This window comes from Typopeltis vanoorti, chromosome 1, assembly GCF_054136105.1.
Source record: "Typopeltis vanoorti isolate ZY-2024b chromosome 1, IOZ_Tvanoo_1.0, whole genome shotgun sequence".
In the NCBI taxonomy this organism is placed as follows: domain Eukaryota; kingdom Metazoa; phylum Arthropoda; class Arachnida; order Uropygi; family Thelyphonidae; genus Typopeltis; species Typopeltis vanoorti.
Window position 1 is genome coordinate 83,719,608 of NC_143549.1, and position 18,151 is coordinate 83,737,758.

Genomic DNA, 18,151 nt, shown 5'->3' on the forward strand with positions numbered 1-18,151 from the left:
TCCAATTTATTGTACAGTTCAAGACCCTCTTGAATTATATTTGTAGTGAGGGGGGACAGGTTTTTCTGGATCATTGGATATCAATTATCTAAAGTTAATTGATATCCAATAATATCATTGTCACTTAAGGCATTATCTACAAGCAATTCATCTACATCATTCGGGCTAAATGTATCAAAACCTTCTCCACCAATTTCATGTGCCAAAGTAATGATTTCAGCTGATAATGTAGATGTTTGAATGGTTGCACTGTTTGCAACACATGCAGGCCAAGCTGCTTTCCAGCAGACAATTAAAGTTTGTGGTCTTATTTCAGAGATGGCAGATGCAACATGATTTAAACATATTAAAATAGAAAATTTTTTCCAAACGTCAGTTACTGTTAATGATTCATTTTCTAGTTTATCCAATATAAACTGAGAAGTGTGCTTAACATAATATTTTTTAAATGTAGCAATTATGCTTTGATCTAATGACTGAATAATGCTTGTTGGGTGGAGAAAACACTACCTGCACATTTGGATGTTCTAAATGCAGATGACTTGGTGCATTGTCAACAATTAATAAAACTTTAAAATCGAGAGCTTTTTGCTTCATATATGTTTCCACTTCTGGTACAAAGCAATTATTGAATCATTCGGTAAATACAGCAGTGGTTACTGAGGCCTTTGTATTAGCCATCCAATGTACTGACAACTGTTTTAGATCTTTGCCTTTTAGAGCACGTGGTCTTAGAGATCAATTTACTAGGAGGGGTTTCAACATTCGATCCCCTGATGCACTGCTACAAAGTAACAACGTTACTCGATCTTTGCTTGCTTTAAACTCACTTGCTTTTTTCTCAGATTTTGCGATGCAAGTTTGACTAGGCACTTTCTTGCAAAATAATCCTATTTCGTCAGTGTTAAACACTTGATTGGGACAATATCCACCATCTTCAATAATTTTGGCTAACTTCTCGTGAAACATTTTGGCTGCTGCTGCAACCTCGCCTATAATCTTCACGTTATGAGGTGCATTCCTATTTAAAAACCCGGTTAGTCATCCTCTGCTAGCCGAAAATTCTTTATCAGCCTGGAAAGTGGAAGTAGATGGCTCCAATTGCTTCATCTGTTCATAAAAACTGAAGAGCTTTTTGTTTAATTAAATAACCACTTATAGGAATTCTTCTTTGAGTTAATTCTTCAATCCAAATTACAAGCGCTCATTCCATTTTTTCTAATAAAGCATCTCTTGAGCAATGATAATTGGGCACTTAGTTTAGCATCAGAAATGATAAATTTTCTTATTGTGACTTCATTCTTTTTAATTGCTCTTATAGTAGATTCACCTAAATTAAAATGTTTACCAATTGCCGTAGATCCCCCTCCTTTTGCTAAGAGATCTAAAATTGCAATTTTCATTTCCAAAGAAATTGCTTTTCTTTAGTGCTTTTTTTCCTCCATTGGGCCAAATTAAATCTTTAAAATAAAAATTGGCAAAATTTAGACTTACGATAATGTAAAGACAAACACTTACTCACATGCAAAATTAAACTTCATGGACAATCACTGCTTACACGTTACTCATGTTATGCCAGAATGTGCTGCAACACACTGTTTATTATGTACAAAGGGGAAACCCCGAATCTGCATGAAACATGCACTGCATAAGCTTCAAAACCGCATAAAAAAGATACACATAAAAAGAGACCCGAGTGTATATGAAAAATCCTTTATGAAAAATTCCAATGAATTTTCCTTAAAGAATTCTTCATATATATTAAACATCCAATAGACATACCACTCATACCATTCGTTAATCGTTCACTCCCAGCATTCTCGCAACTCTTACAGACAATGCATACCATTTATCATCAAATTCAACATGCAAGAAATGACTTCTCACACTTCTAGTCACTTTCTTTTATGTGAATTACATCACTCCACCCTTCATCTTCCATCTGCCACTCTGCAAAGCATATGTTCACAGTCCATTCGTATAGCAAACATCTTGTAATCCTGAGATCGTTTTTGTTGTCTGCCTTTGCGCCTCTCCAAAGCTGCTTCAACCCTTCAAATTATTAGGATTTAGTTATAAGATATGTGAACAGTAATCCAGAGGTAATCTAATCCAGGGCTTCCACCACCTTTATCTTTGCTGGTCAATTTCTTTCTTCACATATATGCAAACAGCTGAATCCTGCAATCTAGTAAAAATTTTGCTGAGGAGGAAGAAATTGGCATGCCAGTTACTTGATACATTCATGTTATTTTGAGTGCTTAAATTTTGAAGTCTCATAATAGTAGAGAATTTTCATATCGAATTATAGTGAATCTGTAAGACATGTAGCCATATTTAAAACCTGTACTTGACAAACCATGGCACAGACAAAAAGTGTAGTGGGGAAAGAAAAACTTAAAATAATGAAAATATATCGAAAACATAGATACTACAAGTAAAATAAGCGAGATGGTGTCATTCATTTATTTAAATATATATATATATATATAGAGAGAGAGAGAGATAGAGAGAAAGAGTCCATGTAGTTAGCCTAGTAAACTCACTCCACTGCTCAAACCCTCCTTATAAAGCTTCCAGGGATGAACTGTTCTTCTCTCCCACTGGTCTACAAACAAATCTCTTCAATGTTAATCTATGACACGATGATGTCTCTATCACATCACTCTTCCTTCTCCTCCCTCCTCCTGTCCACTAGATTCTGTAAATTGCATCTTCTCAGCCTTTCTTCATACTCAACACTCCAGAAACTATCTTAATCAATCAATACTGGAAAGAATCTCTTCATCATTTTGAAACCCAGGCAGTGGCAGCCCGTACATAAGTACTGCGACACTGCAGCACCCCCCCCCTCCCCAAGGAAAAAATGAAAAAATTGAATTTTGTTTGTGTTTATAAATAATAAAAATGCCTACAACATTATATAAATGCAGTACAACATGTTAAAAGTTACAGCTTATGTTTTGACATCAATTGAATAGTTAATAATTGGAATTGTCCAATAAACGCTTTAGATTACGAAACAAATGCACTGCTAACAGGTTTGCACTTGTCATTGCTATTGATACGAAACTTTTATTATTGGTGTTTGTTCGTAGTGAAGATGAAATATTTTTAATAAAGCAATTTTTAATATGTAAATTTATTTATTAATAAATTCGTTACTGATTAGGAAAAAAAAAGTTTTTTTTTTTTTTTTTTTTTTTTTTGTATATGCAGCACTCCAATTTAAAATTTTCACCAGCCACCACTAAACCCAGGTGAACAAATACGTGCAAATAATCCATTTTTGTAGTCTAATCAAGGCTTTATATACAATCGAGCCATTATTTCTCTGCATGGTCCTCTGCATCATTGCTAGAATTCAATAAATTAATTGTTTAATCCTTTATTCAAGTGTAAGCAAACAAACTTTCCGCTGAAGTATTTTCTGGACTGGGACAACTTGTGGTAAAGGTAGTATGACTTCACATCACTTGCCTTAGTATCCCATAATGCAAAGCACATCTCCTTGCAGACATGCTGTTTATGTTAACATTTCTTGCTATTATGTTCTTCACTTGTATTCACTGGACTTATAAATTTATGAAAGTGAAAAATCATAGTCCTTTTTTAATGGATTAGAATTGGAATGTGCAATTGAAAGAACAACAGTACATTATGCTCTTCAATTGGAAAAAGAACTGAGTTAAATTCTCATCATGATGAGAGGAATCTTTATATGGACTTTTTCAATTGAAGGTGAGTTAGCCGATCTCATATGGAGGCAGTGGGGTTTTCTCCTCCTGGAAACTTGCCTTTTTCATCTGCATTCAGGCAAATTGGCCATGAGAACATAAGCAATTTACAGAAAATATATACTAGTGGTGGGCAGTTGATAGTGCTGCGCTGTGTTGATGGTAGTAGTTGCAAGATTAAGTAAGGAAAACGGTGAGTTATAGTGGAAGGGTGTCCCCTCCTATACTATTCAAGGACTCATCCTCTGATCGTTGGATTTGTCACATAATAATAATATCAACATTTTGCCAATTATTTTTTTATATACTTTAACTATAACTGCTTAATTATTCAACAGAAGAACCATGCATTGCATAAATCACCTAGTTATTTATTTCATACCTAATATGAAATAAAAATTTTTATTTCATACTTTAAAATGATCCATTATTCTACAGAATAAGTGAATTATGTACTTGAATAGCAAAGTATACATCAAATAAGGCCATGAATAACAGATTCTATTAACAATATGCATGTACACACACACACAACATATTCACTCTGCTAACCATCACAAAAGATACTGCTTCAAGACCACTATCACTATTTGCATCTCTATCCTAGATGGGCACAACTCCTCTACCACCATCAATAATATTCCTCCTCCTCCCTTTTTGCCTTGTCAAGTCTTCACAAAGGACTACATATCCCTCCATCTCTGTTCCTGTCAGAATGTCATTCTGAACTTATTCAAACAATTTTTGGGTGCATGAACTCTATCAATTCTAATTCCAATTCCCCTTGTTTCAAATACTTCTAGCATTTCTAAACATATACACCAACTCATTTCTCTTTCTATAAGTTATAGCCATCATCACTGATAGTACAACCCCACCCAAACCTAAATGTCACCCTCATATCCTGACTATCTTAATCCTTTCTTGCACACTCAAACATCTACTCCTGAAACCATCATCTACATGTCTCATCAATATTTGCCTGTTCCCCCATGATTACTCCTGTTTGCCATTCTCTTCACTCATGCCACCCATCTCTTTATTTGCAAACTCTCCAACCCTGCTTTCCTGCTCCTCCACAACACCAACACCTCATGCTTCCTTGTGTCTTTCATTCACTTCAGTAATTATTTTCTCTTGCAGCAACAGTTTCTCCAAATGACTCAACACCAAATCCATTTATACAGCTCTCCATCCCTTAAATTCATCCCACGCATTCACAAAATGCACTCTTTCTCCTCACACAAATCTACTAGCATACCATTCATAATCTTCACTTGCCTTCTCAACTCATCATTATTGTACCTGGGCAACACATTGACTACCTTTCCTACCACACTTATCTTTTACACTCCTTAACAGCCTGCAGACATCCATCCTTAGAATCTCCTTGTTACCAGTCAAATCGTTTGTGCCAAGTACCAACTCTTTTGCTCACATACCCCCCCCTCTTATTTAATGCTTTAATCACTCTGTTCATTTTACCTCCCAGAAAACAAATCTTGTGCATATTTTCACTCACCATATCTCTTATCATCAAATCCTCATATACTGCTACTCTCAAATCATTCAATATTGCTTTCGAATCTTTCATCCCATTCTGTCTTACATTTCCATGCAAATCTGTAATTCTCCTCAGTTCATTCATTCATTCATTCCTCAAACATTTAATCTCTTGCCCGTTTTTGCCAACTCAGCTTTCATCTCTTCAATTACTTCTATTTCATTTCTTCAGCTCGGCTGGTATCTGCTAAGACCATATCTGCTCTATATCCAAAAGGCTATGGGTTTGAATCCCACTGTGGGCATGAATGTTTGTGATTGTCTGTGAAAATGCTGGTGGTAAGCGGTAGATGCTGTTGATGTAGATGATGATGGTAATTGCGGTTCGTTGTAGTTGATGGATTGAGTGTTGGAGACAGAGTTGTAGAGTAGGTGCCCTCCCTCAATGAGTCTTTGGACTCCCTGGAGGTCTCACTGTCATTTATGCTAATCACATTTTCACTATCTTGCACATCTGCTATCATACTGCTCACCACCACCACTAGCTCATCACCATCTATGCCCACTCACTACCAGTAACTCATTGCGGCCTACACAATATGTCTTCCACTCAACACTGCTAACTCACCACTATTTTCCCTGCTGTCTTACCATTACTGTTCATGCACTCAACTATGCCATCAACCCAACTTACTATTGTAGCTACAACCTTGATCTTTTGCCTGCTGCTGCTCACATTCAATAATATATCATAATCCATAAGCATGTTACACTTCTTGCACACCCAAACTCTCTCATATTAATCCTCTTCACATAAATATCTTCAATCTCTTTACAAACATGCATACTGCATTCATGGCACCTCATGATTTTTTGAAAAATCCATGCCACTTGTTTTCATCTTTTGCACTGAACTAAGTCTCACTTCCATTTAACTCATGCTCTAAGCTACACATAAGAAGCACAAAGAAAATTTAATAAATAACTAACTATACTGAACACCAGCTATTGATTACAGCTATCATACAATATTAAAATAACAAATTATATCTTAATGCCATAAACCATTTTAAATTTAAACTCGTTCGTCTCTCAACAAACACAGTTTTCATTTTACACAGGAATTTTACGAAGGAATGACCTCTTTTTTTTTAGTTATCTCAAATTAGCTACTTAGATGGTGCCTTTTGGAATTCTCAGTTATTGTTCGATTAGTTTTTTACATGTACTAAGATGCCTTTGATACTTAGGCAAAAATCATACTAATAAAATCATATTTTACATGAGTTTATTCCGGTATTATAATTTATTTAAATAAGCCTGCTAATGGTATTTCCTTATTGTAACCCAGTGGCACACTCAGGATTTAATCTTGGAGGGGTCCGAGCACTCAAGATTTAATCTTGGGGGGGGGGGGGGGGAGTGAGTAGACGATTTGAGAATACACACTACGCATTGCATACAAGCTATGATTGAGCATCTGCAATGATCGCCAATATGTGATACCTGTAATCTCCACTGGCTCGGCTCGGTCAAACAAAGTAGTGCCCGAGCACTACTTCATTTGCCTTGTGTTCACAGCGGCCAGGATTCCCAAGAGCTATAGGGTCATCTTATGTGACTGCTAATTCATACGTAGCATAGAAATAGAAGACACGACACAACATAAATTTTAAACAAAAAAAAGAATTTTAATTATGAAAATATTTTTGGGAATTTTTCTAAAGTTTTTTCCTTTTTCTTTTGTGGGGGGGCCAGGACCCCATGGCCCCCTCCCAGGGTGCACCAATGTTGTAATCCATATCATAATGTGGGGTTCTGTCCTTAAGTCCCCTACTATATAATTTATTTATTAATGATATTTCATGTGGATATATATAGGGAATATTCAGTTAGTTGATGATGATAAAAAGTTCGGGAGAGTTGGTTGTAAGCAGTAAAGTTGATATTAAATCAATAACTATCTTTTTAAATCTTCCTTGAGGAAGATTTAAATTATTTTATGTGGATCTTCCCTTAAATCTTCCTTTCAGGAATATTTAAATACTTTTAGTCTGAATGAATGAGTAGAATTAAAGTTTTTATATCAACAAGCATATGGGATTGGTCAGCAGTGGCCTGTAGATCAAAAAAGCATCTTGCAAGTGTTACAAAATGCTATGGTGTATATAGTGTGGCAACACCAACAAGCATGCTAACATGCAAAGATAAGGAGTTAATTGTACTATCATATAAAGCATTGGTTAGAATACACATGGATTGCTGTGCTCAAATTTGTTTCCATAGTTTCCATGATGTGTAAACTCTTGGGAAAATGCAGAGGCAAGCAACTCTAATGGTCTGTTTATCTGAGTCATTAGTTTGTCTACTCTCCAACCAACTTGTGTGTGTGTCAAATATCAGTGAGAGCACAAATGTTTGGAAATATCTTTAGGCAAATGATGAAATTTTATCACTGTGAGATCCCCACTCTCTCTCTCTCTCTCTCTCTCTCTCTCTCTCTCTCACACACACACACACACACACACACACACACACACACACACACACACACACACACAGATAGCTTGAAAATGTTATATCTATGATTCTACCAGGTTTTTTTCAATTATAAAAAATAAACAAAAAATATAAAACATACAGTTATAAAACCCTATACCCACTCGTAGAAATGTTATACATTTATAAATGTTTTACATTTATATAAATGTAAAATTATAATTTTCATATAAATGTTTTACATTTATACATAAATGTTATACATTTAATAAATTGATATTAATAAATAGATGTCACACATTAACAAAGTTAATATAGCTTTTTATGAGTCAAAGTTACATAAAAAAAAATTATTATTGTATGCACACCTCCATGGAGTACAAAGACTCCATGGAGGTGTGCATGAGACCCAAACTATCCACACAATCTATTGTACCTCTCCTCAAACCCATTAATAAGCACAAACTATTCACACAATCTATTGTACCTCTCCTCAAACCCATTAATAGACAAAGTGTCAGAATTTATATTAGCAACCTGTTGAATTCATTCATCATTCTCCAAGTGAAAAATACAGACCTCACACTCTTACTAAAAACGCCTTTACTTAACATCCAAGGATGATCACTTGTTTTGCACCCACAAGCCAAATGCTGAAACATTCCCCCTGCAAAAATCCTATAAAATCCTTTAAACAAATGTTTATCATATTTCTGCTTTTTCACCTATCAACAAACTTACGCAATCCACACACCTTCAACCTATCCTTATAGGGAACATTCCGCAGACCACTCACTATTTTAATAACTAGCCTCCAAATCCTCTCCAATGCCTCCTCACCCTCAAGAATCTCAGGAGGTTAGACCTGAGCACAGTAATCCAGATGTGAACATATCCAGGCTAAAGAAGAACAACTTCTTTATCACCAATTGTTAGTGTGTTATTCAAGAGCGAAATAATCTTATGAGCTACTTTAGCAATACTCTACCAAAATATTTTAAACAATATATCTTCTAAACTCTACCACCACCCTTAAATCCTGAGCTTCATCTATTTTCAGTTTCAATGTGGCACAGAGTTTGTAATCAATTTATCTCAAAATGTTTAACTTTACATTATTATTATTACCCCAAGACCTCATGGAGTCAAATATTCATCTGGGAGGTCCTTTTATCACACACACAGCTCATCATACTGTGTCTTACACACACTCAAACAATTTACAGACTCCAATCATTCACAACTCTGCACGACAAAAACCTGCCTCTCAACTCCCCTACTCACACCCTCTTTATACAGTTTAGAGAGATGACCTCTGGTTCTCCCTTGATCTCCCACAATTTTCTGTAGAACGTCTCCTGCATTGATCCTATAACAACCCCTTACCGACTCGTAGGTCTCTATCATATCTCCCCATCTTCCTCCTGTCCACCAGACTCTGCAAATTGCATCTTCTCAATGTTTCCTAATACTCGACATTCCAGTGGTTGGAAACTACCTTAGTCAGTCTCCTCTGGACCCTTTCCAACATCTCTTCTTCTTTCTGAAAACCAGGTGACCAAATATGGACACAATAGTTCATGTGTGGCCTAATCAAAGCCTTATACAATGGAATAAGAATCTCTCTATTTCTACAAGTCAGTGTCATCTGCATCATTCTCAGAAGCCTTTGTGTTGGCTTCACAATTTTGGCTATGTGGCCCCTAAATTTCAGATCCTTATCCACTATCACCTCCAGATCTCTTATTTTCTCCACCTCCAATAATATATCCTCAACAAGCATAAATTCTGCATTCCATCTTTGTTTCCTAAATTTTAAAACCTTACATTTTATGACATTGAACTCGCATCTCCATTCCCATGCCCAATCACTGAATTTATTGAAATATTCTTATAAGGCCACAGCATCATCTCTACTCTTCTTCCCAACTTTGCATCATCTGCAAGCAACTGAATATCTCCATCCAATTCTTCACCAATATCATTAATATACAAGTTAAACAGTAATGGCCCTAAAACAAACCCCTGAGGCACTCTGCTAGTGATTTTCCTTTTCCTAGATACTGCTCCCCTATACACAACTTGTTGATACCTATCAGATAGCCAGTCTCCAATCCAATGCACTAATCTAATATCCAACCCCATCTGCTCTAGTTTGACTGTCAACTTATCATGAAGAACTCATTCAAAAGCCTTTGTGAAATCCAAGTATATTACTGTGTATCCTTCTCCTCTGTCCAAGGAAGCAGTCACTTTATTGTAATAAGTAAGTAGATTACTAAAACACGACCTCCCTTAAGCAAATCCATGCTGTCCACCAAAGAAAATACCATTGTTGTCAACCGAACTCTGGATCCTTGTTCTCACAAGCTTCTCCAACAACTTAACCACAACACCTGACACACAGATAGGCCCATAGTTTGATGCTTGAGTTCGATCACCTCCTTTATGAAGTGGCACAATCTTGTCCTCCTTAGGAACTTGATTGAGTGCAAGACTTGGATTAAAAAAATATGTCAAGGCAGGTGTCAATTCCCTGGCACATTCCTTCAGAATACTTGGTGATATATTATCAAGTCCTACAGCCTTATTAACATCTAGTTTACTCAACTCCCCATACACCTCTTGCTCACTTACAGTCAGTCTATCTCTTCTCCATCATCAACTGCTCTCAATCTGTCCATGAAGTCACATTCACAAGATTGAAAGACCTTTATGAACTGCTCATTAAGTATCTCCACCACACATTCTGCAGCAGCTGTCTTTATACCATTTTATCCAATCAATGTCATCCTTCCATAATCATTCTTTCTTTTGCTGGCTACATATCGAAAGAACTCCTTAGGATTCTTTTTGGCTTCATTAGCTAACTGCTGTTCATACCTCTCTTTAGCTACTCTCATCAATCAAGTAGCCCACCTTGCCTGGTCTTTGTATACCTCATGAAATTGGTTATTTCCACTTCTCTTATGCTGCAGCCATAGTGCCCTTTTTCTCTGTATCACATGCTTAATCTCTTTATTCATCCATCTCACACCTACCTTATTTAACCTTCTCACCCTTGGAATACATTTAGACATTGCATCTACTAGATAGTTTTTGAAAATCCCCCAAGCCGCATTGATCTCTTTTCCAGCTAACTCCTCTTTCCATGCTACACAAGCAAGCTGTCTCCTGAGCTCTTCATAATCACCCTCGCCTTGTAGTTCCACATATACCCTTTTCTCACAGAGGTCCTCACACTGCTGGCAACCACCCAGGTAATCACCTCATGGTCACTCTCACTAATTGGTGGATGATTTGACACCCCATTTATAATTACTTCCTCTGATGAGATGAACAAATCCAAGACCCTCAATCCTCGTGTGCCCTCTGTTACATGCTGTCTGAGGTAGTTATCCCTCAAAAACTCAAGAAACTCATTTTCTTTACTTCCAGTTGCTATCTCATCATTCCAGTCTACATTGCCATAATTAAAATCACCCATAATGATCACCCTTTTCTTATTTGCTTGGCTAATTTGATTACATTTCATTATCACCAACATCCACATTACCTGGTCTATAACAACATCCAACCAACTATTTGATTCCATTCACCTGTATCTCACACCATATACTGTCTCAAAACCACTGGCACTATTTTCCTCTTGCATCTGTACTTTGTATGGACATAACTCTTTCTCTATCATCAATAGCACTCCCCTCCCTTTTTACCTCTATCCTCACAAAACACATCATACCTTCCATCTCTATTCCTGTGAGGATGTCGTTCTCATTAATCATGTCTCACGTATTCCAACAATTTTCGGATGAACAGACTCAATTAGTGCAACCATTTCATCTGCCTTGTTTCTTAGACTTCTAGCATTTGTATACAAACATAACAGCTCATTTCTGGATCTACAGCTAGTTTCACTGATACCACTCACTCGATGTGATCTCTCCATGCTCGACTGGGTCCATTTCCCTTTCTGCTTATTCATTTTATTATTATTATTATTATTATTATTATTCCTGATACCTCCAAGGAGTCCGAAGACTCATTTTAGATCCCTTTTCAATTCCAACTGTTTCCTCTTGATCCCAGGTCATCCCATTCCTTTCCTGTCTACACATGCTCTGACCTCCTCTTGTAGCATCCACCTTTCACAAGCTGTGCACCCCTGTTTCTGCACATTAAATTGAAACCCATTATCTTTTGCTTATACTGACATATTTAAATCATCCTGCAAGCTCTAAACACTGCCTTGATTTAGTATTACTCTACCTAATTTTGAATCATCAGCAAACAACTGAATATTTCCTTTAGAGTTATTTCCTATATCATTTATGTACAAATTAAACAGCAGTGGTCCTAGCATTGAACCTTGCAGAGTACCACTATTCACCTGCTTTCTCCTGAATAATGCACCTCCATATAACCACTTTTTTGATATCTGTCCAGCAACTACCCTCTTTTCCACATAACCAATGTCATATCCATCCCCCATTTGTCCTAATTAGGCTAATAGAGTTACATGTGGTATTCTGTCAAATGTATTTTGCAAAATCCTGTAGAATCATCGTGTAGTCATTCCTTTTATCCAACTCGGATGTCACGCATTTATAAAAATGTTAGTAAATTTACTAAGGCATGACTGACCCTTCACAAAGTCATGCTGCACCCCCCCCCCCCACCAAGAGTATAATATCAAGATTATCATACCGTTCTTTAATTTTCTTTATGACCAATTTTTTTCAGTACTTTTACCACCATTCCTGAGATACCCATTTTTCTATAATTTGTTCTTGTATCTTAGAATCTCACTTATGCAAGTTAATTATTTTGCCATTGTTCCAATCCATTGGAACTCTATGTCAACTGAGATTTCAACTAAACGGTTTAATGAGAAGCATTGCCACTTTCATTGCCCATTCTCACAAAATGTGAGATGATATTCCATCTAATTCAAGAATCTCCAATTTATCCACTTCAGTTCCCACATCAGTCTGTCACATATGTCACAGCATTAACTTCAATTGGATGATATACCCTTGCATGGTGGTCAACTCAGTAACTGAACTATTTTATCTGTACCATCAGCACTTATTAAGGTTATTCTTCACAGTCATTCTTCTTCTTACTTGCCATGTAATAAAATAACTCTTTGGGATTTCATTTGGCCTGCTTGGATAGTTTCTTCTCATAAGGTGATTTAGCCTTGTTAACCATGCTGGTGACATTTCTTGCCTAACCCTGGTATTGTTGATGAGCCTGCTGGTCATTATTCTCCTTATATACTCTCCACAACGATTTCTTTTTTTGCAGTTCAAGCTTAATGAAAGTATATGCCAGTCTGGTTCACTAAATGGTTAGTGTACCTACTCTCCAACTAATCACAGATATCCACAATCATCACTCACAAATATCCATGTCCATGGATGTTTGTGATTATCTTTACATGGGAAGTGAATTTCATTGCCCAGTGTGAAACCATGGCTCCACTTATTGGAGGCCTGAAGTGGCTTGAAAAAGTTCCATGTTTGGTCTTGAGAACAGGGTTTCTGGACTATGTAAAAATAAATAAATAAAAAAAGATGTAACATTGATAGAAATGAAAAAAAAAAAAATCCTGAGCCTACACACACATTACAAATATACTACAGATTTACTAATAACCTTTCGTCAGTAGGAACCACAAAAAAAAAATAATAAATAAAAATTCATCCATCTCCCACCTGATTTATCCTCCTTACCTTAGGCATAAAATTTAATACTGTATGTGGAACTACAAGGCAGGTGATTATAACAAGCTAAGGAGGAAGCTTGAAGCTGTGCCACGGCATAAAGCCTTGCAAGGGAAGAATGTTATTAGTACATGGTAGGTAGTTAAGGGGCATCTAGAAGCAGTATTAAATTCTCTTCTTGACAGAATATTCCTCATATTTTACAATTTCCCAAGTCAAGGTCACTTCCCCCCAATCAGGAGTAATGAGGCCCCCCATCTTGGTTATGGATAGCTGTTCCGATCCTATGACCACATCCAAATACTATTATACCCCAAGTCCCCTCCATCACGTTACCTCAAGTAATTATATCTCAGTAGATTTGTAAATTCCACTTCCTTTCTGCAATGTTATCTTTCTTCCTTCCAATCTATGTCTGTAGTTGAAGTTCCCCTATAATAATCACTTGAACTGCACTCATTGTACCAATTTGCTGATGCTTGTCCTCCATATCATCACTGGAATACCCTGGCCTATAGCAGGAACTAACCATATATTTAGTCTTACTGGCCTTCATCTCACACCAGAGGGGCTTCAAATGAATAGTCATTCTATCTCCTATTGTTTTTGGCTACAATTCATCATCATTATTATCTCCTGTCCTATCTACTCTGTCCTCAATGAAAACACTAAACTTTTCACATTCTGTCCCTGTAACTATACCATCTGCTGTTAACCAAGTCTCACTAATGCCTGTAACTTTTGGCAGGGTTGCACCAACTAATGCCAAAAATTCCTCCCCTCTTGTTCATAATTCTTCTGATATTAGTATACAAAAACTGAAGCATCCCTTTAGACTTCCAACAGCCTTTATTCCCTGAATTAATTACCCTATTCAATATTTTTCTTCAGAGAATAGATTCCACACTGGTTGGTAATTCTCACACTCACCTCATGGGTGCCTTGACACACACACACACACACACACACACAGTTTTCCTGAATTTTCACTTCAGAATGCTCAGTGCACAACCTGCACAACAATCAATGCCTTGCTTCTCAATTCACCTCTATGAGAGCATGGCAGAAGACTTATAATCTTGACCTTCTTCTCTTCTTTTGTGCATCATCCAACAACTCTTTCACATTGTCCTTCATAAAATATGTTGCAACACTCACATTATTAATGCCAACCAAAACAATTGGTTCTTTTGCCTTACTTTTCTGCATCTATATGGCATGACCAATATCATCAATTTTTGTGACAGGGAAACATGATTTTGTTATATTTTCATTAAGTACTATACTACTCTGATCATAGTTTCTGTACATAATTTTCTCCTTACTTTTTGTTTCCCATTTGTTCACTGATGCACATTTCCACTGATGCACATTCAACATTAATTCCGACATTATCATTTTCCATTCTACCATCAATATTGTTTGCTCTACTAACATTTACTTCATTCTCACCACGCAACTGCACTCACTCTCAAAACATGTAATACAGTCAATCATAAGTTTAACTCTCCTTCCATAAATCATTTAACTTTTGTGATGAATACATTATGCACACACACTGCACTATACAAAATCACATAAATTCAAATCACCCAACAATGATGTCTTTGACCATTGCTCTACCATGCATTAGAATCATAATAACAATAAAATCATATTTAAACAAAAACATAATACAAAGTTTACTTAAAAACTAAAACTGAATCACACAATCATATAAAACAAAACTACAATGAGTTAGCCTAACATTGTTAACTAAAATGACATCTTTCAGCACCACTAATAAATGACACAACACATACAATAATGCCACCTTGTGGCAATCACAAGTTGGACAGAAGACAGAGTATAAAGTGAAGTAATTTTCCTAGAAGGGATTATATACAGAGTGACAGTGTAGAACTTCCAGGGCCATCCTTGGAAGTAGTGTAAAGGTGTGATAGAGAGGAGTAAGAAGTAGATTTTTTACTTGGGTGAGGATGGACTGGATTGTGAATCTGCTGTGAATGCTAGGAATATGAATGACTGAGGTTCAATGGGTTCACTGGTTCACACTGAAACCTCCAAGAACAAGTCTTTATATCATGGAAGTTTGTTATAGCAATGGAAAGTTTTTCTTATTGTATTTATTGATAAAATGAAATTAATGGACCTATGCCATTCATTAATGACACTTTAATTGAACTTATGCCATTCATTAATGACACTTTAAATTGCTACTTTAATGAACCTGAGTAGCAAGTTTTCAGGTATAGACATAACTACCTTTGATACTTTGAATCTTAAGGGGCCAGCCCCATCCAGTCACCAGCTAACAGATAAATAAAAATAAATAATAAAGAAAAAAAGAAAAAAATTCGATACTGGGCTGCTATAATTGTGAGAATAGATCGGTTTAGTTCTGCCCTTGATGTTTCAACCATTTTTACAATAGTATCATTCAAATATTCCTACTTAAATGAAAGTTTCTTAGCAATTGGGTAGTTTGTTTCTGTGTCTTGCAAACAGAAGTTATCTCTCCTGCTAAAAATAATTTTATTCTACTATAATGAAACCAGCAAAGGTTGGTTGATTGGTAGAGTCTCTGCTACTAATGGCTCAGAAAAAAGTTAAGCAATTTTGAGCGCGGTTAGTAGTTGGAAGGGGTGAATCATTCGATGCTGTTGGCACTCTATCTCGATGAGTCTTTGGACTCCCTAGAAGTGTCACATAATAATAAGCAACTGTTTTAAAGTTGAGTCATTATCAATTTTTAATATACATCTATATTGCCTGATACATAATGGTTTTATGAATCTGATTTTATGAAGAATGCTTCTATTTTGTGATGTGCTGTAAAACAGAAAAAAAAAAAAAAAGTGTATACATGTGTAGGTCTCTCTCACACTCAGACACACACTTTTTTTAATTCATTAAAAGCCATCAATTATCATCACATCATATAATTTTATGGCTAAGAATCAGAAGCATTTTGCATATTAATTTGAAATACATACTTGTTTGTATGTGAGAATATGAAAAATGAGCTATATTTTGGAATGGGAAGAACCTTTGTTGGTATGTTCATCTCTGACATACGTCTTGGACGGGCACCAGTGGACACAGACTGTGATTCACCTTCACCATTTTCCTCATCAGCACCTTCTTCCACATCTTCCTCTTCTTCTTCTTCCTGATCCACTTCTAGATTAAAAATATATTTCGTGATGCATTTTATATTATTTCAATACAATAAAAAACATGCTAAACAGGATGATTGGCTACCAGTGGAGATTGAACTGCACACTCAGTCTCCAAAAGTTAGATAGGGTAAACGGCCCCGCCTACTCCCTATACGGGAACAAATAGGTGTTAGCTGATTTTTTTTTTAAATAAAATTATACAAATACAATATATTATATGGCCCATCCTATTAGATTAGAAGACTATGCTATGTTTGAATCCAAGCTAGCCAACAACGTTTTAACTTCTCATACATAGAGAATAAACTCTCCCTCGAGACCAAAACTTTGATTTGATTTTATGAATTTTTGACTTTTTATCATGGAAACCAATCATCACAGGGATATATATATTTAATTTAAATTTTGTCATGAACAAAGTTGCTTCATTTATTCAATATGGGATACCTTTTCAATCAAATGAGATCTAAAATTAGACTGGAAATAATTCATGCAGAATAGAAAATAATAATTATTATCAGTTGACACCTCTACAACTGTCTCCACCACTTAAATCCACCAACTAGAGCAAATCACTACTATCATCACCACCTACACCAACGGCATCTACTGCGCACCACCACTACTAGTATTATTTGTCTGTAAATTGCATGTGTTCTCAAGGCTGATTTGTCTGTATGCAGAATGAAAAACCCATGTTTCCAGGAAAGAAAAACCCTTATTCCTCCATATGAGAATGGCTAACTCACCTTCAAATGAAAAAACCCATATAAAGATTCATCTTGTCATGATGAGAATTTAACTTAGGCCTTTTTCAATTTAAAGGGTGCAACATATCATTATTCTTTCAATTGCATTACAGAAGCACTTGACAAATTGGCAGAGTTCCTTGAGAGAATGTAAATGTAACAAACATCCAGGGAATCTGAGCACTTAGATTCTTCAGGGAAGATGACCATCAGGTAAATATATGGATGATAGGCTTATGTGAGGGTTTCTGAAAGGAAATTTTATTACCAAAGAACTCCCATGAACAGGGAGTTCAAGGGCTCATTGAGGGGAAAGCTCTGTTTAATCACTCATGCTTAAATACTTATTTCTCTATTTGAATATATTAACCAAAGATGCCCTCAGAATATCTAATGGTCACTGAAAGAAGAGGATGAAAAAAAAAAAAAAGAGTGAGAGGGTTAAGAGTCATTCTGTTGCTAAGGAATGATAGGAATGAATTGATAAGTAAGGTCTTTGTGTATAATGACAGGAGTAAATTTGATGGAAGAAAGCACTTGCACATGCCTGATGGATTGCATTTGAATGGTTCTGGAGTTAGATGTTTGAAGAAAATTGTTTGATGAGAAGTGGAAGGTGCAAAATGAGGGGAAACTATGAGATGCATCCAGACAGTGAGGTCAGTTCAGAATTTATTGCCAAATAAAATATGAGGTGGTTGCACATAGAGTGTAGCATGGTATGACTGATTAGCTAGCTGTTTACCATTTTA

General features: G+C 36.1%; 1 protein-coding gene across 1 annotated transcript in view; it reads right to left on the minus strand.

The window, feature by feature from the left end:
• LOC150110163 (muscle calcium channel subunit alpha-1-like) overlaps positions 1–18,151 on the minus strand; it is a 1,246,847-nt gene that overhangs the window by 751,355 nt on the left and 477,341 nt on the right. The window contains exon 20 of the mRNA XM_090391329.1: positions 16,465–16,651. Coding sequence (XP_090247455.1) covers positions 16,465–16,651 — 187 coding nt within the window. The remainder of the gene's footprint in view (positions 1–16,464; positions 16,652–18,151) is intronic.